At 37.3% G+C, this 25,367-nt stretch overlaps 3 protein-coding genes across 3 annotated transcripts in view; 2 read left to right on the forward strand and 1 right to left on the reverse strand.

The window, feature by feature from the left end:
• The first annotated feature begins 7,228 nt into the window (after positions 1-7,228).
• LOC110856290 (elongation of very long chain fatty acids protein 6) lies at positions 7,229-15,748 on the forward strand. Its single transcript, XM_022104770.2, has 12 exons — positions 7,229-7,578; positions 7,651-7,840; positions 8,212-8,246; positions 8,332-8,397; positions 11,803-11,858; positions 12,430-12,493; positions 13,986-14,021; positions 14,095-14,134; positions 14,231-14,260; positions 14,338-14,357; positions 14,435-14,544; positions 15,178-15,748. The coding sequence occupies exons 1-12, from the start codon at positions 7,460-7,462 to the stop codon at positions 15,330-15,332; spliced, it is 921 nt and encodes a 306-aa protein (XP_021960462.1). The 5' UTR covers positions 7,229-7,459; the 3' UTR covers positions 15,333-15,748.
• A 509-nt stretch (positions 15,749-16,257) lies between these two features.
• On the forward strand, positions 16,258-19,694 carry LOC110856129 (alcohol dehydrogenase class-3 chain L). The gene is made up of 12 exons (XM_022104577.2): positions 16,258-16,356; positions 16,424-16,473; positions 16,538-16,665; positions 16,745-16,959; positions 17,433-17,463; positions 17,535-17,842; positions 18,165-18,295; positions 18,381-18,408; positions 18,479-18,571; positions 18,645-18,657; positions 19,087-19,227; positions 19,301-19,694. The coding sequence occupies exons 2-12, from the start codon at positions 16,450-16,452 to the stop codon at positions 19,323-19,325; spliced, it is 1,137 nt and encodes a 378-aa protein (XP_021960269.1). The 5' UTR covers positions 16,258-16,356; positions 16,424-16,449; the 3' UTR covers positions 19,326-19,694.
• Positions 19,695-20,252: 558 nt separating this feature from the next.
• LOC110856284 (proteoglycan Cow) overlaps positions 20,253-25,367 on the reverse strand; it is a 61,579-nt gene continuing 56,464 nt past the window's right edge. The window contains exons 10-11 of the mRNA XM_022104764.2: positions 22,159-22,226; positions 20,253-21,525 (exon numbers count right to left, since the gene is read on the reverse strand). Of these exons, the coding sequence (XP_021960456.1) occupies positions 21,437-21,525; positions 22,159-22,226 (157 nt within the window). The 3' untranslated portion in view covers positions 20,253-21,436. The remainder of the gene's footprint in view (positions 21,526-22,158; positions 22,227-25,367) is intronic.

Raw genomic sequence — 25,367 nt, forward strand, 5'->3', positions numbered from 1 at the left:
TCAGTCGCACAGTTTTTGCTAAATTGCCATATTTTCGCGACAGTTAATATGTATGACAATTCACTCCAATTAAAATGATCACCACCTATTGTGCGCATTTCTTTAGATAAATACATATTTAGCGTAAACCGAACAAAAACTATGTGTCTAATGATCACAATGCGCAAATAAATTAATGGCGTTTTTAGCATAAAAATAAATTCTTGGCATTTTTATCATGAAAATAAGCTCCTGGCATTTTTAACGTGTAAAAAAATTCATGGCATTTTTAGCATGAAAACAAATTCATAAAATTTTCCAGCATAATAAAACTAAATTCCTAGCATTTTTACCATGAAAATAACCTCCTGGCATTTTTAAAGTGTAAAAAATGCATGGCATTTTTAGCATGAAAACAAATTCATAACATTTTTTAGCATAATAAAACTAACAATAAGTTTCTGGCATTCTTACCTTGAAAATAAGTTCTTGCTGGCATTTTTAAATAGTATGAAAATAAAATAGGATTTTTAACATTTCAAAAATTCCAGGAATTTTAACCATGAAAAATATTTCTTGGCATTTTTAACATGCAAAAAAAATTTTATCAATTTTACCATGAAACTAATTCCTCAACATTTTCCACACTTAAGTAATTCCACACAAGTTTCCACTTTAAGTCCCCCACAAATAAGACATGCCATAAATGCATAAATTCCATCATAAGTACAGTTCTACTTGCTACATACACGATCCAAGACATTCCCCCTATGACGCATTCAGCTTAAACCGATCAGGAACTGGTACAAAAAATTATGGACAAATATTGAAAGAGTGATTCAGCCAAAAATTACTTTTCCCTGGAAAATATCATCATTTCCCGTCGAATAAAGCTGCACAATCTCGGCCCGTTTTTTGGTACACGGATGAATTATTTATTTTATTATGATGGCCCCACCACCGTAACAGTAAAACAACAAGTTATTCTGTTATTCAAAATCTGTAAATCTGAGAAAAACAGTTTTGACCTGCTGTAAATATGTAAATTTAGTGGGTCATTTATTAAAAACGATTTGAAATAATTTAAGCAATTAATTTATTTGACAAGGTAAACTGTGTTTACCTTGTCATTATTTTACTCGAATATTTTACGTACGAAATTCATACATAATCAAAATACGACGTCAGAAATGTGATCGTGAGTAAAACAAGTAAGAAATGGCCAATAATATTGTTGACAAACTTATTAAGTCTTCTGCCATCACAATCAAAAAGCCAGACAGCCTCACAATCACAAGGCTGAGTGGTTAATCATGTGACCAATATTCTAAAAATATCTATGTATGTAGCTATTTCTGTAGATTTGGGCCCCGGAAACTTTCTTCATAAAATTTATTTCCAGACTTACAAAAAATTACAATCTATTCACAGACAAAAATATTTTCAAATGGTATGCTTTACATATTTGTATTTTACTTATTTCGAGATTCCCGAAATACTTGCGTAAGTTTCATGTAACAAAATAAATAAATACGTAGAATTTCAGAGAAAAGACTTATCCAAATTATGGAATTGTAAAGTTTGAATTGGATTAATTGTATTATTTAAATTTCACAATTTTGCCGACCACAATATAAATCTAACAATAAGTTTAATTAAATATATTTGTTATACATATTTCATTCCGACTTTGAAATTTGACTGTTTTTTAGAAACTACGCAGATTTGGCTTGAGAATTTCCTGCGGAAACTTTCTTCATAATATTTATTTCCAGATTTTGAAGAATCACGATTTTTTCACTACTAAATTGACCTACAAAGGGTATATATACTTTTATTTTACTTATTTCGAGATTTCCTAAATTCATACATACGCAATTTTCATGTAACAAAATAAATACGTATGTAGCATTTTAGAATAAAGACTTGTCCAAATTATGCAAACGTAAATTTTGACTTGGATTAAATTTATTATTAAAATTTCAAAATTTTTCGACGAAAAAACATATCTAAATTACATATAACTGTTTTACATAATTCCTTTTTTACTTTGAAATATTACAATACATTGTTGCTTTCAAAAGTCTACCGATATGTGCTTCATACGCATGCATACTGAGGATGAATTGAATATGAATGAATGAATCCTGAATGAATGAATCCTGAGTATGAATGAATCCTGAGTATGAATGAGTAGTGCATGTAGGTTTAAATTGCGTTTTTAAACGCGCATCCACCATTTAGATTTTTAGGCAGGTGTTTTTTAAGAGAAAGGGATTGGGGGATTTTTTTCCCTAAAAAATTGAGATTTTGGGGAGGGTGAGATTCTTCAGAGAGAAATGGTTTTAAGGAGAAAGCCAGATTGTTTTAAGGAAATTAATTGAGAATTTATGGTTATGAACGTAATTTCAATAATTTTAATATGTAATCCTTGGTTCTCATTTATGTACATTCAAATCCAATAGATTATGGAAATACAGATATGTATTTCTGTGATGTGCTACTTGTGTTCAGATTGAAAATTAATTTGGTGCATTTTCCGAACGGAAAATCTCGAGTATTCCATGCTGGAAGAGGCAGGAATAAATGAGTTATTCGCAATATCGGATTCCCTTCTGACCCCCCGTGACAAGTCGGAGCTTTACCTGGCATTCTTCAATCAGCAAACTTTTACGACGCGATGCATCCGGTCAACTTAATGCTTTATTGGAATTGCGGCCAGATAAGCCGTGTCATTGGATATACATCCACACAATGGCCGCGGAAGCAGTGGGGACATAAACATTGTAGGATAAGGGAGGAAGGGGTTTGTTTAAGATGGGCAGATGATGCAGACATCGAATAACCGTGGCGACTCTGTCCCAAAGCTTCCGCGGCCACTGGATACACATGGAAGTGAAGAGTTGTCATGATATTTCGGTCGAGGAGATCCTTGAGGATTTGACTCTGTTATTTTTACTGGTTGGATGAGATGACTAGTGGCCGCGGAAGGTGTGGGGACATTAACATTGTAGGATTGGGGGAAGGAAGGGTTTACATAACATGGGCAGATGCTGGGTACATCGAATAACCGTGGGGACATTGCCCCTATGTCCGTACACCCTTCCGCGGCCACTTTCTGTAAGAAGGGATGATACATAGGAAGGAATGTAGACTGCGAGACAGATATTTCACACAGTGGCCGCGGAAGCCGTGGGGACATTACAATTGTAGGAGGGAGGGGTTTATATAAGATGGGGAGATACTGGGGACATTAAATAACCGCGGGGACATTGCCCCTCTGTCCCCACCCTTCCGCCGCCACTGGACAATGAACCCTTCCATAATCCACGCAAGGAAACGAGCAAGCAGCAGAGAGAAAAGCAATCAAAGGAAATGATGTGACTTTTATCTCTGGGATGTCTTGTTGCTTACAGCTTTCCAGGAAAACTTGGAGGTCATCTGAAACAATTTCAACGGCCCTGTAAACTTTGGCCCTATATAGTTTCCCTTTTCTCCTCCCATGTAATACCCAATCTACTTGCGAAACGTGTCTTGTTATGGCAAAGTTCAATTTATTATTCTTTAAAATTCCAACTTTCACGACGACTTCCAGCATGAAACTTTTATAAATATAATGGCCCTCCTCAGACACACGAAAAAATCGTCGCTTCGAATTTCGCTTTGTTTTTCGCTTATCGATAGAACGGCAAAAATTATGAAAATTGTAAATTTTTTGTTCCGACTTCAGCTAAGCGACCTTAACCCCACTTTTGAGTTGAGTTTCTGGTCGCTTACCCCAGAGCTCGCTTATCAGGAAGTAAGCGAAAAACTAAGCGAAATTCGAAGCGACGATTTTCTCGTGTGTCTGAGGAGGCCCAATATTATGCCAACTTGAAACTACTTCTCCTATTATTGCTCAAATTTCATCCTTGCTCAAAGTCAGTGTTTCGCTTTTGCCGGCTAAAATCGTTTTTTGTTGGCCAGTGGTCAAAAGTGGTCAAAAGTGGTCGAAAATGGCCAAAATGGTAGAAAGTGGTCAAAAGTGGTCAAAAGTATTCTATTGGCTAATTGTTTGCGCGGCGGGGTTAAACAGACTCTGGGCCAGTATTATTTATTCTTTGCACAAAGAATAATCATAGTTCTTACAAAGTAATTGAAATATTCTGTAATAATTACCAATCTAATAAATTCAACGTGGACAAATGTAGTAAGTAATTTATACATTTGCTCGATACTTGAATATTTTAATTGCTCATTTAATTGGTCAATTCATAACTATTCCTGTGTCAATTATTAATGATGCAATGTGTAATTTATTGCTTATTTGTATAGTTAATAACCAATTTTAAAATTTTAGATCCAATCAAACATAGATAAGTAGCCTTCAACTTGCTCTGCTAGATCCTGATGAAATCCTGAATGTCAAATCATTAATTTATCATTATTCATTGTCGCACAATGCCCCATTTTTGCATTTTGGCCACTTTTGGCCACTTTTGACCACTTTTGACCATTTGCCACCTATTCTGGTAAGTGGTCAAAAGCCACTTTTGGCCGCTTTTGACCGGCGGTCTGGCCAATCTGGTTTTTGCCAAGCGAAACACTGCTCAAAGTCATGCTCAATCCGACCGTGGCGATGGAAAGACTTCGAATAAACAGTGGACAAAGTTTTGGCTACATTTTGTATAGGATGAGACGAAGAATTGGAAATGGAGTAAGTCCTTAAAATCTAGGGGCTATTGATTGGGAAATAATTAAGCGTGATGGATTTGATTTGAATTTCAGCCCATGTTAATCAAGTGGGCTGGGCATGTGTTTTTAGCGGGCCAGAAATTCCATCACGCTTATTAATTATTTTCTGCATAATAGCCAATGCAAATTACAGTGCTACAAATCAATCTGTCGCTGGGTCAATTTGTCGTGGGGTCAATATGAACGGGTCAATCTGTCGCTAATAAATTTGACCCTTGACCCGAAAATTAGGATAGTTTACGATAAAAAAATTTCCAAAATTGGTCAAACATTTGCAAACCAATCTTCGCAATTGTCTAGCTCAATTACCCACTGATTTTAGCTATTGGTCTCTTTTCATCGTCACCCTGAGAAATGTTGATTTCCTGATCGAAACATGACTCTAGTCGAGTCAATTTCGGAGACCCTTCAATCTTTTAGTACCTTAAAGGTCTTCACAATAAAGCAATATTCAAAGTGACGGTGAAGTATGTAATGAATGACACATATCGAAACAATGGCCTTAGAATTCAAGTAAGTCAGACTGGTGAAACTGAATCTTCTCTTGAGGGAATATTTGATCAATAAATCAGCAAACCTGATACATACATATTATTTCTGTCCATTATGTAAATTCAGTCTTGCTTTCACTGGGTGGAAAACAATGGAAGAGGAGGGAGCACCGCACCGCATCGGGTTCTTACATATTCAGTCCACCTACATTTAAAAGGGACAACCCCACCCATAGTTTTGGCTCAAAATGTATTGCTTCCACAAGGGAATTGTTTTCCTGAATGGTTTTAACCTACTTTAAAATTGGGACACCAAACATACATTTTACATATATTTCAGGGGCTTATATTTACTTACGGTAAATAAGTACGGTATATGTAATTTAATATTATGCAAATAATAATAATATGATTTTGTTAGAAATCATCTCATTAATTGTGAATTTAATATCAACTTTTTAGCCCGAGTCAGGCATTACGTATCCGTCATGATTGTCTATCTGTATATATGTCTATCGATTACGCGCTTAAAACATATCCAATCGACTTGAAATTTTGCATAAATGTAGAATATGCAAAATCACGAATCAAGTTTATGATCAAAATTGTATGGAAATATAAAAAAATTGTAGTGGTCGTTATTAGCATAATTATTAGCAACAGCCTGACTCGGGCTAAACAAGGTTGCCCTGTGACTCGTTTAGATTACGATTACAATCTTTAAGCCGTATTTATCAAACTGATCCTCAGATTACCATCTCGTTCTTGCAAACTACTTTACCACAAATTCTGATCATTTCGATTATTATCGAACCTGAGAATTCAAACCGTTTCTTGCTACCTTAAAGCTCATGAAATATGAGAAATCAATAATATAATGATGATGCGAACTATGTATGTAGTTCATTCGTAGCATTTGAATTTATTGCCGACCTCGTCATGATAAAGTGTAGCAGCAGCAACGGCAGAATGAGGAGCAGTGTCAACTGTAAAAGAGTAATGACTTTTGGATGTAACGATTGATGATTGATTTTCTCATTCCTTTCACGTTTTTTATAAAACAACTTTTTGCTGCTTAATATTACCCAGAAGAAGAAGTGTGGCTCTCCTGCTCTGCTGGTCTTCTCAAGGATCGGAGAAAGCAGACATAAATCCTTTCTTCCTCCCTGCCAGCCAAGCAGTCAGTCAGTTAGTGAGTCTAAGGCAAGCATGCTGCTACATATGTATGTGCGGAAGGCGGATATGTATTTATGTCCAACTTTCCCATTTCTCTGAGGACTCTCGGTTAAACTTTATGAGTGTTGGTTAATTAATTAATTAATTAATTCAGTGTCAAATTTTATAATAAATATGATGTCCTCAGAATCCATGCATTCTTCTTCAAATTTATGAGTGTTCCCTAACTTTTATAGAGCACAAAAATTTCAAAATATTTCTAGCTTTTCAGATAAATATATTTCTGATGTTATTTGAAAAGTACGTAAATTTTTTATATTTTTCCAAAAATACAAATATTTTGTCCATATTTCAACGAAATGTGAGATGAAATTTTTTCCCAACGAAATTGGATCACAAAAAATCCATACTTAAAATTACACATTTTTTGAAAATTCTTATTTTCATGTTTTCATATGTCAACGATGAGAGATGAAAATTTTTTACTCAAAGTAATTGAAATCACAAAAAATCCATATTCAAGGTTTTGATGGTCTGCATTTATTCCGTATACCTAAGTCAAGTTTTCGAAAATTCATATTTGCATGTTTTTTCCTACATGCTTCGTGCAAGCATATTTCGGGTATTTTTCGTAAATACATATCCACCCTCTGCACATGTACCACTGTTCTGTTCTATTCTGCCCTTCCATTTCTTCCCTGCAAAAGGGTTAAGGAAACTGTGCCATGCATGCGATGGACATAGTTCGTTCGTGTGAAGAGTATAACTTTAGAATTTGCTCAACTTTCGCTCCGACCAAATTTTCTCCAACACGGGAACCAACAAAGACCTCGAAGTGAAAGCCAACCCACCAGTTCAGTTGACTCCTGGGTTTCAACAACCACGTTTGTACCGTCAGTCCGTGCAGGGAGAGGGTCATCTCGACCAACCAACTATGCCTGGTGGATATACTTTCCCCTCAGCGTGACACACTTTCTCCCCTACTTTCTCTCACCAACTAACTAACCTCACCAGTTTTTTTAACACTACAAAATTAAATATCCGTACATTCCTCTAAGCAATAAGTCGTGCAGCAATAAATGCAGACCTTGACAATGGAGGAGACAATTACGAAGCAAAAAGATATGAGTGTCCTTGCCTTTGATCCGCCTGATGGATTCACGGGAAAAAATATATTTCCGGATCCCGTGACCACACCGTAAGTAGTTTGGCTTTTGGCCCACTTTCAAAATTGGGAATATATTTAGATATGAATTTAACCCTTGACTAGGACTTACATGGAGTTGTGGGAGGTTGAAAAGAACCTCAATTTCCACGAGTGGAGGATGTGGATTGGAGCTCATTACAAACTTCCGGTCCACTTGTGCTTTCTCTATGTGATGGGAATCTTCCTCGGCCAGATTTTCATGCGACGCAAACCCGCATACAAGCTGAACCAGTTCATGATCATCTGGAACGTGGTATGGATACAAAATATTTTATAATTTACCATATAAGGTTTGCTCACCAAGTTGTCGGACTTTCTTATCTAAATTAATTTATTAGAAATAGTACGATAAGTTAGTGAGAAAACCTTAATCTAAATTCTTGGACTGTTTTTATTAAATTAATTTGGTAAGAAAGTCCGAGAATTTAGTGATCAAACCTTAATCTAAATTCTCGGACTGTTTTTAACCAATTAATTAGTCAGAAAGTCCGAGAATTTAGTGAGCAAACCTTAATCTAAATTCTCGGCCTGTTTTTAATTGAGTCAGAAAGTCCTCCAACTTGATGAGCAAACCTTAATCACCAAAAATAATATAATTAATATAATTATAAATAATTATTTAAGGCTCTCGCTGGCTTTTCCCTGGCTGGATTTTTTAGGTATATATTCCCTACATTCTGGTGTATCATACTAAATATATTATATTTTCATACATTCTCTTCCCTTCTTGGCTGGATTTTTCAGGTCTTACCCTGAAGTGCTGCATCTGCTATATCGATCCAATGGGTTCTACCGCATTACTTGCTCACGGTACGTAGGACGATTTTCCTACTTCTTCAGAGAGCGTATGTTGCATTGCATTGTTTTCCTTGGAGAGAGTTTCTTCTCTCAAAGCAGCTTCCCTCTCTCACTTCACTCGCTCTGTTACGCAACAACTTTCTCTCCAGTTGTGAACCAAAAAGATTAAACTTTCCCCGTTCTCAGATGAGAGATTGTAAGCTTACATTGCGTCACAAGCGGCGATATTGTCGCTCAAAAGGGTTCATTATGATTAAATTGTTTCATAATACTCGGGGTTATTTACATATTTTCGACTTTCACCGATGCAAATAGAATTAATTTGGGTACAGAGAGAGAGAAAGAAATTAAAGTGAAAGCATGTATTGGAAATGTCGTGCAAACCGGAGGCTAGGATTTATTGGGTTGGATTGCAAGTACACTCTTAGAAATCGGGTATTAAATTAATACCAAGTGGTATTTATATATATAACTTAAGGAAAGTGAGATTGATGCCGTAGCAATAGCGAGGTATTGAAGTTTTACCATATCGCTAGCAAATTTTTACGGACCGGTGTAATTAAAGATTAAACTTTCCCCGTTCTCAGATGAGATTGTAAGCTTATTTTGCGTCACAAGCGGCGATAGTGTCGCTCAAAAGGGTTCATTATGATTAAATTGTTTCATAATACTCGGGGTTATTTACATATTTTCGACTTTCACCGATGCAAATAGAATTAATTTGGGTACAGAGAGAGAGAGAAATCAAAGTGAAAGTATGTATTGGAATGAGAAATGTGTGTGAATGTCGTGCAACCTGGAGGCTATAGGATTTATTGGGTTGGATTGCAAGTACACTCTTGGAAATCCGGTATTAAATTAATACCAAGTGGTATACATATGTAACTTTACGAAAGTGGTATTGATGAGTAATACATATGCCGTAGTAATAGCGAGATATTAAAGTTTTACCACATCGGTAGCAAATTTTTACGGACCGGTGTAATTAAAAATCAAACTTTTCCCGTTCTCAGATGAGCGTAAGCTTACATTGCGTCACAAGCGGCGATAGTGTCGCTCAAAAGGTTCATAATGATTAAATTGTTTCATAATACTCATTATTCAACGTGACACGGGGTTATTTACATACTTATTTTCGACTTTCACCAATGCAAATATAATTAATTTGTGCAGAGAGAGAGAAATCAAAGTGAAAGCATATATTGGAATGAAAAGCATGTGAATGTCGTGCAAACCGGAGGCTAGGATTTATTGGGTTGGATTGCAAGTACAAGAAATCGGGTATTAAACTAATGCCAAGCGGTATTCATGAAGATATGTGACTCTACCAAAGTGGTATTGATGAATAATACGCCATAATAATATATATGTAGCTCGGTATTAAAGTTTTGCCATATCGATAACAATTTTTTTACGAGTCAGTGTAATTTTAGCACCAAACGGTAGCAGTTTAATACCGAGAAATCAATACCTGCCTGAATATACCAGATTTCTAGCAATGTAGAAATCCAGTATTAAACTAATACCGAGCGGTATTCATAATGCGTTATTAAAGTTTTGCCATATCAGTAGCAATTTTTTTACGAGTCGGTGTAATTTTAGCACCAAACGGTACCAAGTTTAATACCAAGAAATCAATACCAGCCTGCCTGCCTATGTACACCAGATTTCTAACAGTGTACACCCAGCATGCACACATTTCCATTTAACAAGGATGCTGGTTCACTGACGTTTTTCATTAAACGCTTTGTGGCCTGAATCCGTTTGAAATTAGAGTGAATTTCTCCCACATGAAATGAAAGTCGTCGTCTGCAGTGGTGCATGCAAAACAGCAAACTTTCACTAAACAACAAACTTCCAAGAGAAAAGTCTCAATTGTCATTCTACGAGTACCAACCAGCGGCTGGATGGATGGAGCTAGTCTGATGATCAGTGGCCGCGGAAGGTGTGGGGACATTTCCATTGTAGGATAGGGGAAGGATACATAGGTTTATGGAGAGATGATGGCGACATCGAATAACCTTGGGAACATTGTCCCTTTGTCCCCCACGCTTCCGCGGTCACTGTTCTTTTGGTATTATCATCACTATACAGCATGTACATACAGTGGCCGGGGAAGCCGTGGGGACATTTGGGGACATTAATATTGTAGGATAGTAGGGAGTATATAACATGGGGACATCGAATAGCCGTGGGAACATTGCCCCTTTGTTCCCACACTTCCGCGGTCACTGCTAATGATCCGCCTCTTCGTCCTGTTTCATGCAGGCAGCATTATTTTCTACACAACTTTCGTCCTTTGACGAAAGTACAAGTGCTGATGAAATACCCGTTTGATTTCTCTATTCCATCTTCATCAGTGATTCTTGCAGCGATTTTCGAGAAGTTAGCGAACAAAACTTTCACCAAGTTTTGCTTTGCTAAACATGTCGGCGATGGGTGATCTTTGTGCCAAAAGTAAAGTCTAAGCTGTACTGCTGACTCTAATGCTCACATTCGGATTAATAAGAGTGAAAGCATCGGAGAGGAAATTATCTACGTGGGTACTGCAGAGATACGTGATTCTTGAATTTTTTCCTGTAAGTAAGAATTGTGGATTAATATTAATCCAGGATTAAAATATACATAAGTAGTCGGGGATTAATTATTATTCAGTTTTGTAGGTAGACTATATACTAATGATTAAGCGGTAATTGCGTTAACATGTTTTTGGGATTAAGGATTATTAATCCGATTAACTCATAAAGATATGCGATCATTGATTTTTTTCAGGATTAAGGATTAATATTAATCCTGGATTAGCATAAGTAGTCGTGGATTAATTTCATAAGTACTCAGCATCGGATGATTAAGGATTAATTGCATCACTAAAATGTTTTTCGGGATTAAGAATTATTAATCCTTAATCCCTATCCTTAATCCGTTAATCCGACGTACATATGTATCTCACTCATGTAGTTACGTAGTAGCCAAGCTGGTGAAAGTCCGCCTTGGGAGAACAAGTCATTTTCACACTGGACATTTTATGACATGTGACGCGGCATTACGCAGCATTACATTTTGTCGGTCTTATCATAAGACTCTTATGTACTTATTTCGGAGCTGTATTGCCTCGCCTCAAGTATTTTCTCCTCTTCTCATTATTGGCATACTCGCTCGGATATTCTGCGTCAAAAGCTGTCTTTCCTAATAAAAGTCGACCATCCATGTTTACTCATCCATAATTTGCTAATTATCGATTTTCCTATTCTTATATACGAAGGGGCAAAATAAATAAAACAGCCGCCACCAAGTTAATACTTATTTATTCGTGCGACACCTTTTATGCTGACGTCCGTGATAGAAGAAGATTCGATAAATAAATTGACAAAATTAGATCAATGTATGGATGATTGGATTTTCTCTTTAATCTTGCAGAGAGGAATATAACAATGCGTCAGCCTTTTGGTCCGTGTTAGGAGTTTTCTCGAAAGGTAAGGTTCCAATCAGTGGCCGCGGAAGGATGGGTGGGGACAGAGGGGCAATGTCCCCATAGTTGTTTGATGTCAATACTATCTGCGCATCTTATATACATAAACCCGTCCCTTTCCTATCCTACAATGTTAATGCCCCCACAGCTTCCGCGGCCACTGTATGTACATCTTCCAAGGGTATGATAATACCAAAAGAACAGTGGCCGCGGAAGAGTTGGGACAGAGGGACAATGTACCCACGGTTATTCGATGTTCCCGTCATCTGCCCATCTTATACAAACCACTATCCTACAATGTTAATGTACCCAGATGTCCCCACAGCTTCCGCGGGCACTGTATGTACATCTACCAACGTTATGATAATGCCAAGAAAAACAGTGGCCGCGGAAGAGTGGGGACAATGTCCCACGGTTGTTCGTTGTCATCATGTTATATAAACCCCGCCCTCCCCTCCCGTACAATGTTAATGCCCCCACAGCTTCCGCGGCCACTGTATGTGCCAATCCCAATTTTTTTTATAGACTATGCACATATGTTCGGAAATATATATTTTTACCCTTTATCTATCTAGTGATGGAACTTGGTGATACCGCATTCATCGTGCTGCGAAAGAAACCTGTCATATTTCTTCATTGGTAAGTTTCCGACAGCGACATTGATCCGGATGTGATCCTCATCGTCAATTTTCTCGACCTTTTACAGCCAAATATTTACTTTGGCAGAGTAGTTGTTTGTTATACCTTGGTAGGAAAATTAGCAGGGTTTCATTTCTTAGTTCTTGCACTGGAAAACAAAAAATGCGAGGTGCAAGAAACTGGGAGAAAGTGCTAGAAATATGCGCCATCTAGCGACGCGCCGTATGAAATATGCGCGCCGGCGCCTAGTTTCTTGCGGCTTGCATTTCTTACATACTTACTGTTCACTTTCATTCATTTGAGTGATTATGATGGTGAGTGATAGTGAATGAAAATGAATTTCCTACGATTTGATTGAAAGATTCCGTCATTTCAGATGAATGACTGTGAATGAAAGGATTTTTCACTCATTTAATTTTTCACCCTATGTTTAATACATTGAGCGAACTATAAGAAATGAAGTCAGATGAAGTGAAATGATATGAATTTTAAAGAAAATGACTGAATGTCGATGACTGACTTTTGAATGAATACTAAATTTTTGAACAGGTATGATTTCTTGATTTCATGCAGGTCAAAATATTTAGCTGCACGAAACCACTTTCTTTTGCAAGTGGTTCCTTACTTTCACCCGAAACACTGCCAATTTGCCGCGTTAATAGAATCCCAACATGGAAGAAAGTTTGCATGGATGAGCAATAATAAAGCTCTTATTTCTCGAACCAGCCCTTCCGTGTCTCGTCGTGGGCATAAAGTGGTGGTGGTTGTTGTCATAAAGTAAAATGTCGATATCACGAAATAGTTAAATTGAGCGAGCAGTTGACTGAAGAATCATACATAAATTGGTTCATTAAACTTTTAAGAGCTTGCATATTTCATGCGCTTGCATGAATTCCTCCTCTCTCTCCTAATGCCAGGCTGCCCTACGTATTTACATGGACATATATACAAACATATAGATTTTACGTATCCTACACAGTGGCTGCGGAAATCGTGGGGACATCAGGGGACATTAGCATTATGGGATAGAGGAGTGAAGGGTTTATATAAGGTGGGGAGATGATGGGGACATCGAACAACCGTGGGGACATTGTCCCTCTGCCTGTCCCCCCACTTCCGCGGCCACTGTCCATACATACGTAGAAGTTGGAATCCTATGTCCATACACAGTGGCCGCGGAAGCCGTGGGGACATATGGGGACATTAACATTATATGAAAAAGGAGAGGGAGGGTGGGGTTTATATAAGATGGGAAGATGATGGGGACATCGAATAATCATAGGGACATTGTCCCTCTGTCCCCACCCTTCCGCGGCCACTGTTCATACCTACATTCGTAGAAGTTGGAGCTATTAAACTGGGAATATGTACTGTAAAAGGGCTAAGAATTGTATGTTTTTGCCTTATAATAGCTCCGCTAAAATGTCAATAAATAAACATTGACAAAACTTAAACATGCCCGTCTTTTACGTATGGATTGTTTCTCCTTCAGGTTCCACCATGCTACCGTGATGTGCTATACGTGGAGGTAATTTTAATTAATTACTAATTGTGTTTTAATCTTAATTACTTTTATATCATTTTTATTTTTGTACGTGTAGCACATTCGAATACCTCGACCCAAGCCATCGGTGGTACACAGTGAGTGAATTGAATGATTTTTAATATGGCGTTATATGAATATATGTAAAAAAATCAATATATGTAACAAATTCAATTCTTATCCACCATTTTTAGGTCATGAATTACTTTATTCATGCCATTATGGTAAGTATTGACCTTATCTTATCAAAATTATTACTGCATACATAGTAATTAGCTAATCTATAATACTTTCTCCACAGTACTCCTACTACGCCCTTAGGTATCACACTTGGCATTCTTTCATTTGCATAATGATTGATATTTGCTACATAATGAATGTTCCTATTTATTTAATAGAGCCATGCGATTCACCCTCAACAAAAAGGTCTCCATGATAATAACTGCCTTGCAATTGTGTCAAATGATTGCCGGGGTTGGAATAAATGTCTACAGCATTATCAAAATCAGTAATTAGAATTTACCAGATCTAAAATAAGGGAACGTTCATAAAATACGTAACGCATCGGGAGGGGGAGGGGGCAGTGGGCGCAGAAGCGTGAGGACAAAGTGACACGGTTATTTGATGTCCCTATCTTATACGAACCCCATCCTCCCACATTGTTAATGTCCCCACGCTTCCGCGGCCACTAGGAGGTAGTGGTAGAGCTGTTGCGTTACAGGTCAACAGCTTGCACCACATGTTAAAAACCTACTCCAAGCAACTTTGCGGGGCCTTTTAAGATGACATTAATGCCATCTTGGTAGTTAATGACAACACATTTGGGTGGAAAAGACCCGCACCGGCCAACCACGTGACCGATTATGCCCATCTTCGAACTCATCCTTACTTTTGACCCGAAGATCAAGTGTACAAAATTTCAAGTCGATAGAATTTGTTTAAAGAGACTTATCGTGCGTACAGACAGACGGACGGACAGACAGACATCTTGACAAATCTATAAGGCCATCTTGAAAGGCCTAAAAGGAGGTGCAACCCGTTACAAGGGGAAAAATGATCAATTTTTTGTGTTACGTATTTTATAAACGTTCCCTAAATATAATATGCAAATTTTGATTTCGCATGCATTTCCTTTTTGCAGACGAAGGAACACCATGTGCAAGGAAGCTGCAAAACGTACAAATGGTCTTACTGATGTACACAACGTATTTGGTACTATTTGCCCAATTTTTCTACTCGAGTTACATTACTCCAAAAAATAAGAATGACACGAAGGACCGATGCCACTGCGAATGAAAAGTTGAACATGAAAACGACATATTTGCTGCAAGATAATAATAATAACGAGGAGTAGATTTTAGCCATGTAAATATTTATGGGACCGACTTATTAATGCCAAGATGTGATGGACTACTAAATATACATACTACTTTTAACTCTTTTCTGCATGCTAATCAAAATTTGAGAGATTTTAAAATTCAACTCAAACTTACAATTAGTATCCAGAATTCCACATTGTACTTAATAAAATAATGGTATGCCTGTAAAAAAATCCCCACTTTTTCATAGTCTACCTACCTATTACCTAACCTATTCCATCCATGTTGATATCTTTACTTGAATATTTTGGTAAATCATCCTTGTAATTGACCAATAATAATAAATTTCAAACCTGACTTTACTATAATAAATAAGAACTCGAGTATTTGAAACTTGTAGTAACTATTGTTCCAAATCTATTTCATGTAAAGTGAAAGTTTTGAGGCTCATTTTATTCATATAAAATTGAAGCTTTAACTCGTCTCACTCATCCTCAGTTAAAGAATCTCATGATATTTCACGTAATAAGTAGCGTATAAACATCATTTTTTCTCAACAAACAAAAATTAACTAATTTTCGCATGATTTATTTGCTACATTTCTCTCACCGTTGACAAATTAAAATTTATCCCGTCAATTTTAACTTGTTTTATCAATATTAATTTATAAATTACTGAAATTTCTCAGATAAAATTCTATGTATTGCAGTATAACAACTAATAACAAGTCAAATACATAGCATAACGTCAAGTTCTTCATCCATGATATTAGTAATATCATGTTACGTAAAGTTACGGGATCTTAAATGTTACAACATTTGAGGACATTTCAATGACACAATATAGTTAATTTGCCTCATAAAGTATGTCTCGTTTTAATTTACCAGCCCATGATTTTTTTCCATGGGATATAGCTAACTGTCTGATGGATGATGGCTGAATATCCTCATGCTTTTTTGCACACGATACCACTCCAGTTCCAGCAGCTCTTCTAAAAACCGGTTTGATCATCTTGAATTTGATAAAATATTAAATGTTCACAGAATTAAAATCACTTTATAAAAATAGATTTTGAAAAAGGCAGAGGAATAATAATGTCTCAAGATTTCACAGGAAAGGTAGGTTTGAATTAATTAGTTTGGTTAAATTAAATTGAATTTGAAAAATTGTAACATTTTGTAGACAATCAAATGTCAAGCAGCCGTAGCTTGGGAGGCAAAGAAGCCCCTGGTTATTGAAGAAATTGAAGTCGCCCCACCACAAAAGGGGGAGGTTCGCATAGAAATTGTGGCCACCGGTGTTTGTCACACGTAAATAAATACAGAATTGTTAAATGAATGAATGCATTAATATGTAACGATCTATAAGATTATCATTCCTTATCTTTAGGGACGCCTACACTCTTGATGGTCACGACCCGGAAGGACTTTTCCCCTGTGTTTTAGGTCATGAGGGTGGCGGGATCGTGGAGAGCGTGGGAGAGGGCGTCACTGCTTTTAAGAAAGGCGACCATGTCATTCCGTTGTACATCCCACAATGCAAAGAGTGCAAGTTCTGCTTGTCCCCAAAGACCAATTTGTGTGGAAAAATTAGGCTTACGCAGGGTAAAATTATATACCAGGCAGCTCGATAAACTACGTTTTTAAAATTACCGTAACTCTGCCTAGATATCTCTTGAATTGGGTCAAAATTTCTGTAGCCGATCTTGAAATCAGTCTTAACTGTCATCTGCAAATTTTTCATATTGTCTCCGGAAATTATTTTCACCCAACTCAAGAGATTGCGAAAGTTATGGAGAATAATTGCATGGATTACACAAAGTTTTAGTGAAAAATGTAGAAACGATTTACTTTATTCGTCAATATTTCGAATGCCATCTGTCATTATTAAGACATGCGTAGTAAAAGAGATAAATTTATTGCAAGGATTTTTGGAAAAAGTTAGGTGGTTAATTTTGTGAAGATTCAGAAAAATTGGAGTTAGGGAAAATTTAAAAACGTAGGCTTGCTAACTGCCTAAGATAATGTACATTTACCCTAATTATGATCAAATATTAATAAAAATCTATGTTTTACAGGCAAGGGAGTGATGCCGAATGGCACATCGCGGTAAATAACTAATATATTTCGATAACTACATGTTATACAGATAATTAAACCCTACATTTTCTCTTTTTTAGGTTCACTTGTAACGGAAAGACGCTGTTTCATTTCATGGGATGCTCAACATTTTCAAAGTACACGGTCGTCTCTGAAATATCTTTATGCAAGGTGGACGAAACAGCTCCCCTGAGTCGGGTGTGCCTTCTTGGGTGTGGAATTTCCACCGGGTATGGGGCTGCCTTAAACACGGCGAATGTCGAGAAAGGTTCGACCGTTGGGATTTGGGGGTTAGGAGCTGTCGGGCTGGCAGTGGCGATGGGTTGTCGTGAAGCAGGGGCCTCTCGCATCATAGGGATTGATATCAATCCTGATAAGTTTGAAGTTGGTAAGTACTGCACACTTTGTAAACTAACACCAATTTTCAAATATGGGAAAAATACTTTGTCAAAATAAAATCCAGTATTTTTGAGCCACGTTCTTCCCAGGTTTTAAATTTCCAGGGTTGTTACACCCACAACAAGCCAGAATTTGCATGGAGAATACAATAGTCTTACGAAAATACAATTTTTGTGAAGAAATTGACTTCTTATCGCTGTCGAAATACATCGTTTTCACGATTTTTTAAATAAAGTATTTTGACAGCGATAGAATCACCTTTCACAATTTTCGATTTGGTAATATTAACTTTATACTTTGTTTCCTTCCAGCAAAAAAATTCGGCTGTAATGAATTCGTCAACCCAAAAGATCATTCCAAAACTATTCAAGAAGTGCTAATAGAAATGACGGATGGAGGATTGGACTATACGTTTGAGTGCATTGGAAATATCGCCACAATGGTGCAGCACAATAATATTTATTATTTGATCAATTATTATGATTATTATTCATTCATCAGCTAAAATTGTGTTCATTATTCTGCAGAGAGCCGCTCTTGAATCGTGCCATAAAGGTAATTAAACAGTATGCATTTCTTAAGAATCTTGTTCAAACTAAACTTTTGTTCTGTGTTCCATAAAAAGGGTGGGGACAATCCATAATCATCGGTGTGGCTGGTGCCGGCCAAGAAATATCCACTCGACCGTTTCAACTTGTTACTGGGCGAGTATGGAAAGGTATTTAAACAGGATCATTAATAGTTTTATATGAAATGTCCATTTTAAAAATTTTGTATCTTGATTTATGCAGGTTCTGCCTTTGGGTAAGTTTAGTTAACACGATGACGCGGTGATTCCACACAAACTCGTCAAAATCACCTCATTTGTAATCATTTCTCGGCTCTGGGAATTTATTTTAAAATTCTGGACGACATATTTGTAGAGCAGGTCGTTGGCATTAAAAAAAATATACACTCCAAATTCTGACAGTTTTTGAAAGAGGAGATCTCAAGTCTAAGAAGCCTTAAAAAAATTGGAACTCATCGAAACTGCCTAAAAACCCATCGCCATTCTATTAGTCAACTCACTGACTACGAATTTGTCGTCCAGAATTTTAAAATAAATTCCCAGAGCCTAGAAATGATTTTAAATGGACTTATTTTGACGATTTTGGTGACAAGTCCTACGTTAACAAATTACTACTATTTGATTATTGAATCATAATAGAAAAACATCTCAAATATTTTTTTTAGTGGCTGGAAAAGTCGCGACTCTGTCCCCAAATTGGTGGAGAGTTATTTGAAAGGAAAAGTTATGGTGGACGAATTTGTCACGGGCGAAATGCCATTGGACCAGATCAACGAAGCTTTCCATCTCATGCATGCTGGAAAAAGGTCCGCGTTTTATTTATTACAAATTTTGAAATGTGTGTCACAATTTTTATCTAAATGCTTTCATTATTTCCAGTTTGCGGTCCGTCATCTTGTACTGATTCAACTTATCCCGGTGTTGCACTCTCATCAAAATTATTCAAATTGGACGTTTCCTTTGAGAAATAACGTGCAACATGATACCAATTTGAAAAGAGGACTCCAAACAAATACTCAAAATATGGCCTTAATTATCTCTCTACGTATATATTCTTGATACAAAATGTTCATTAATTCAGAGCGCTTCCTGCTAAATTATAATTTAAACTAATTATGCTAACGTGTGCATTCACATTAAGAGCTTTTCGTTCGTGCTAATTGCACTCACGATGATCAAAAAGCTTTCAACATTTCCATGCAGTTCTTAGAATTCTGTACATAATTGTGTTTCACACGGAATAAAAGCTTCCAAGAATCCTTTGAATCTAAAATAGAACATGCGGAATTAATTCGACGAACACAACCCATCACTTTTGTATAACGGGAATTAAACTCAATTTATTCAAAATCATCAAACATTTCTGAATTCGAAATACATAACAACATAACATTTCTCTCTTCACTTTCCTTCTTCCTACTTACTTACAGTGGAGGTCTCTTACCGGATACTCTCCGATTTTGAGCAAATTAGTGGCAATTTATCAGGAATTTAGTTATTATGAAATTCGCAAAAGACGCGATCTCCCAATGGGCACGTTTGGCAGAGATATTTGCATCCGAAGAGGAGAAAACGCGTAGTAAATTTGGAAGGTGTAAAATTTGTCGAATTTAGCACGTGTTTTTTCCTCTTCGGATGCAAATATCTCTGCCAAACGTGCCCATTGGGAGATCGCGTCTTTTGCGAATTTCATACTAATTAAATTTGTGATAGATTGACACTAATTTGCCCAAAATCGGAGAGCATACGCTAAGAAACCTCCATTGTTAGTCTCCCCAACTTGGAACTTCTTGCATTGTAAATAAATTATGGCATACATCAATGGAGTGGATTTTAAAAAATCTACATATTTAACACAAAAAACATATTAACATGTTAGTGCAAAAATCATACATATTTTCAAAACTTTATCCAATGACTGTAACATTACTTTAATGATAGGAATTGTATAATATGTTTGCATGTAGATGACGACCTTAGTAGATTAAAATTTCACTTAATTTCATGATTTCAATTTCAAGGCCGTAATAATACAATACACTAGTTTTTTATCGGCGGCTTGAATTGAATACTTAGAAAATTCTATTATTCTAAACCTTATCCATAATAATATATTTACATATCTACGCACAATAATTACTGAAATGAGCTATTTCTCTCTCTCTCTATTCTATATAATTACATATTGATCACAAAGTTACAACAAAGACTAACAAAACAACACATCGTCCAAAAATGTACATGCATAAACCCTGCTTCAAACTCGTCAGCTTCAAATATACAAATTTACATATTTTTATCAGTGTTTTTCGGGTGAAAGTAAGTAACCACGTGCAAGAAATAACGGGGAGAAAGTAGTTTCTTGCAGGTAAATATTTTGACCTGCAAGAAATGCACGACCCAAAAAAGGACGCCGTAGTTCAAGCGGCGCTTGGCTAGATGACACATATTTCTTGCACTTTCTCCCAGTTTCTTGCACCTCGCATTTCTTGCTTTGCAGTGAAAGAAATTCAGCAAACCCACAAAAAACGAAACACTGATTTTGTTTTTTAAATATAACCATCGTCATCGAACGAATTAACATAAAATAAGCATTCACTACATCCATATACTTTCCCTACACTTTCAAAAATCCATCAAGATTGTAAATATATATATGCAGATATATACCAATTATACAAGGATTCTCATTAGTTTCGACTACAAACACTCATCCACACGGGTGACAACTCTGCTTATAAACGAAACAACAATTTAACTAGCATCGATTGATCAAATTTTTACACTAGTAAATACATACATAAAGTAATAAGAAGTTTTATATTAATAGTAAGTTAAATATGGCTGTTATTCCATTAAATTCGGGACTTATTTACTTATACTTAACCACCAAACTTAAATATTACGATCCAAATTGAAGTCTCCAATTTACAAAAAATCATACGTGTTAGAAATAGTCTGTAATATTCTCAAAATTCAAAAGTTTCCAGATAGATAATTTAAAAAGAAAAAGGTTTATTCCAGTGCTCCATCCCCAGAACTTCCGTCAATATCGGAGTCATCGTCGTCATCCAATTCATTGTCGTCTCGGTCCGAGTACAATCCTTAAACAAGAAAAGTAACACTTCATTTATATTACTTAACACATGCTTTAAGAGCTATTGGGACATTGTAAGGGCAGTTTTTTTGAGCCATATGTACATAATTCCAACCACCGCAATTTGACCTTATTTAGGTGATCGATCACCTACATAAAAAGTTCATGAGAACGGGGCTTGTTCATCACGTACATTATTTCGCCAAAAAAAACTTTCTCTCCTAAAAATTCTCCCTTTCTCAAAACTTGTTCCTTCTTATTAAACAAGAAAATATACACTATATTAAAATTAAATGTAAAAGTGACCCACACACTTTTCGAGATATTTTGGAACATTACAAGGACAGATTTTTTTAGCCACAAAATGTACATAATTTCCGCAATTTGCCAGGTGCTCATCGATCAGGCCAATAAAATGCTCATGAGAACGGGGCTTGTTCTTCACATACATATTTCGCCCAAAAAACTTTCTCCATCCTCAAAATTCTCTCCTTCCCAAAACTTCTCTGGCAAAATTGGTGACATGTTTTCATTTATTATGAAACGAGGACAAGGGAGTAAACTCTCTGGAGCAACATTATTAATAATGTGTCATTCCGCAACAGAGCACAACGAGACACGCGTTGATACGATAACTTACCACAATTGACACCTCGACATGCTTTCGTGAAGCATTCACACCATTCCCGTGGACTGATGAAGACATCCCTGCAAAAGAAAATATGTATATCAAAGTTTCGTTCATATTATGCTAATATAAAACAATGAGCAACATCACGTCATGTCACCCTCACATTATTTCACGTCGAAGCCAACCTCACTTCCATAAATTGGATATCGTATCAGTGGCCGCGGAAGCGTGGGTGGGGACAGAGGGACAATTTCCCCACGGTTGTTCGATGTCCGGATATCATCTCCCCATCTTATATAAACCTCCCCCTCCCCTATCCCACAATGTTAATGTCCCCACGGCTTCCGCAGCCACTGTTTGAAATGCTCTATAATACTAAAAGAACAGTTGCCGCGGAAGGGAGGGGACAGAGGAACAATGTCCCCACCGTTGTTCGATGTTCCCATCATCTCCGCGTCTTATATAAACTCATGTCTCTCCTATCCTACAATGTTAATGTCCCCCGATGTCCCTATGGCTTCCGCGGCCACTGTGTGTACATTTTCCATTGTGATGATAACACCAAAACAACAGCGGCCGCGGCAGCGTGGGGACAAAGGGACAATTTCCCCCATCATCTCCGTATCTTATACAAACTCCTACCTCCCCTATCACACAATGTTAATGTCCCCCGATGTCCCACGGCTTCCGCGGCCACTGTTTTGGAGGAGGAAGCAGAGTGAAAGTGGAAGTGAAAGTAAATTCTATACGGCTCCTAGTCCCACTACATAATCCCTCCTGATCCATCCACATCATCCGACATGATCAGCGATATGATTGATGACATGGATGGAATGGAGGCTTTTAGTACGACCAACAAAACGGCCAAATTTATATCGTAATTCAACCCCACAGCCGGAGGAGCGGTGTATGACTAAAACCCCCTCGACATACAGTCTTTCTTCTAATAATAATAATCTCTCATGGTGGAAGAGAAACAATCGATAAAATGACAGCCTGTGAGACAACATTTACACACCGTTTTACTCAGCGATTTAATATTATACAAATTCAATTATGGTGCGAGTTGAGTGAAAGTATCGACGTGCATACATGTGCACAGTGGCCGCGGAAGTGTGGGGACAGAGGGACAGTGTCTGTTCGATGTCCCCATTGCATTATATTCCCCACCCTTATCCTAAAATGGGATTTTAATGTCCCCAGATGTCCCTAAGGCTTCCGCGGCCCCTGTACATATACATATGCATGCATGTACTACTGGTTTAGCCCGAGCCAGGTTATTACTAATGATTTAGGTGGGTGCCGCACCGTACAACTTTTTTTCCACAGATTTTGCTTATCTTTGCTCATCTTGATTCCTAATTTTGCATATTCTTCATGTGTGCAAAATTTCAAGTTCATTAGATAAGTTTTAAGAGCGTAATTAATAAGCATTTTCTTCATCTTCGAATTTGATTCCTAATTTTGCATATTCTCCACGTGTGTGCAAAATTTTAAGTCGATTGGATCGAAGTTTTACATACGTGCATAATCAATAGATAGAGAGACAGACATACAACCATGCCGGGTACATAAGCCCTAACTCGGGCTAAAAGTTCTCAGCAAAAATTATACGCACATGCAGCAAGCGAATTCAACAGATTCAAGAACAAAGATCTTTTCAGGATAGTTCTACTTTTGAACCATGGACAAATTACCCTTTTTAAAAACGATATTTTTTCCCCTTTTACAAAAATTTGCAAGTGACAGGTAGAGAAAAATTCCGGGTCCTACGGAGGCAATTACGGCGAATATTTTTGTACCATATCCGATTTCAGTAAGAAAAAATGAGTGCACTTTTCCCTTCCCTTCACAAAAAGTCATCATCATCATCACGACGGTGGAAAAGTAGTGACTGAGCTAAATTAAAAATCCAGACAAACGTTAACAGCGAGTCTTGCTTCAATCTAAATTTCTCCTAAAATACAAACCCACCTTGAATAAACGGCTCATTTCACTTTGTTCTTTTATCTCCCTCCGCCTTTCTTCAGGTCCAGTAACGGCGGAAGCGGCGGGGGGACAATGTTCCCTCAGAAATTTATTTTTGAACAAATCCTGAATCTTCCCCTTCCTCCTTCTGTCTCACAATTAGTCACAATACTAATGTGCCCCACATGCCCCCCCACCTTCCGCGGCCACTGTTCTTGTCGAGTATGTAATTTCATTCTACAAGGATCTTGGAACTTCTGGTCCAGTGGCTGCGGAAGCGGGGGACATTTCTCCCCCAGAAATTCAGAAAAATTCTATCTTCCCCATCTTAACCAGCCCTATCTCACAATATACTAATGGTCCCCATATGTCCCCCTTCTCACCTTCCGCGGCCACTGTCCTTGTCGAGTATGTAATTTCATTCTCCAAGGATATATTCTTGTCCAGTGGCAGCGGAAGCGGGGGGAAATATCTCTCCAGAAATTCAGAAAAATGCCATCTTAACAAGGCCCTCCTCCTTCAATCTCACAATATACTAATGCTCCCCACATATCCCCCCACCTTCCGCGGCCACTGTCCTTGTCGAGCATGTAATTTCATTCTACCAGGATCTCGGAGGAAAGTAAGTGGGAGTGAAATTAGGTGTGCCAGCTAAACTTGAACGGTAAGTAGCAACGCTACATAAAAATATCGGCAAGCAATCTTTTACTTTTACTCGCGTCCGTCCTTGAACGAACACGGCGGCCCAACTAACACGTAAGATTCACTCGAGTTTGAAACTTGAAAACTTTACACAAAGTTTTAGAGGACCAAAGAGATTTCAGTGGAGACTTTCTTCACTTAGTTTGTGCTGCAAGAGGGGAATGAATATCCGAGCCTTTGACGGTTTGTTATCCAATCCTCCCCAGGACTTTTAGGGATTAGTCACACAAGACGGGGACCAAAGTGTCCGTAGGTATTAGCATCCAGGAAAGATTACCGTTTACTGCATGAGTCGACTATCCTTCGTTTCACGGCCATTTCCAGTTATGCAAAATTATGCATCCTATGCGCTTAGGTATGTATGGTTAATACTGATTTAAAGTATGAAGTACCCGATGACTCTTCATTAAAATGGTCAAATTTTTAATCATTTCTCGCCTCTGGGAATTTATTTTAAAATTTCTGGACGACAAAATTTGTAGGGTAGGAAGTTGCCAATTTTTTTAAAAATACACACTCCAGATTTTGACACTTTTTGAAAGTGGAGA

Source organism: Folsomia candida, unplaced genomic scaffold (assembly GCF_002217175.1).
Source record: "Folsomia candida strain VU population unplaced genomic scaffold, ASM221717v1 Fcan01_Sc015, whole genome shotgun sequence".
Lineage (NCBI taxonomy): Eukaryota > Metazoa > Arthropoda > Collembola > Entomobryomorpha > Isotomidae > Folsomia > Folsomia candida.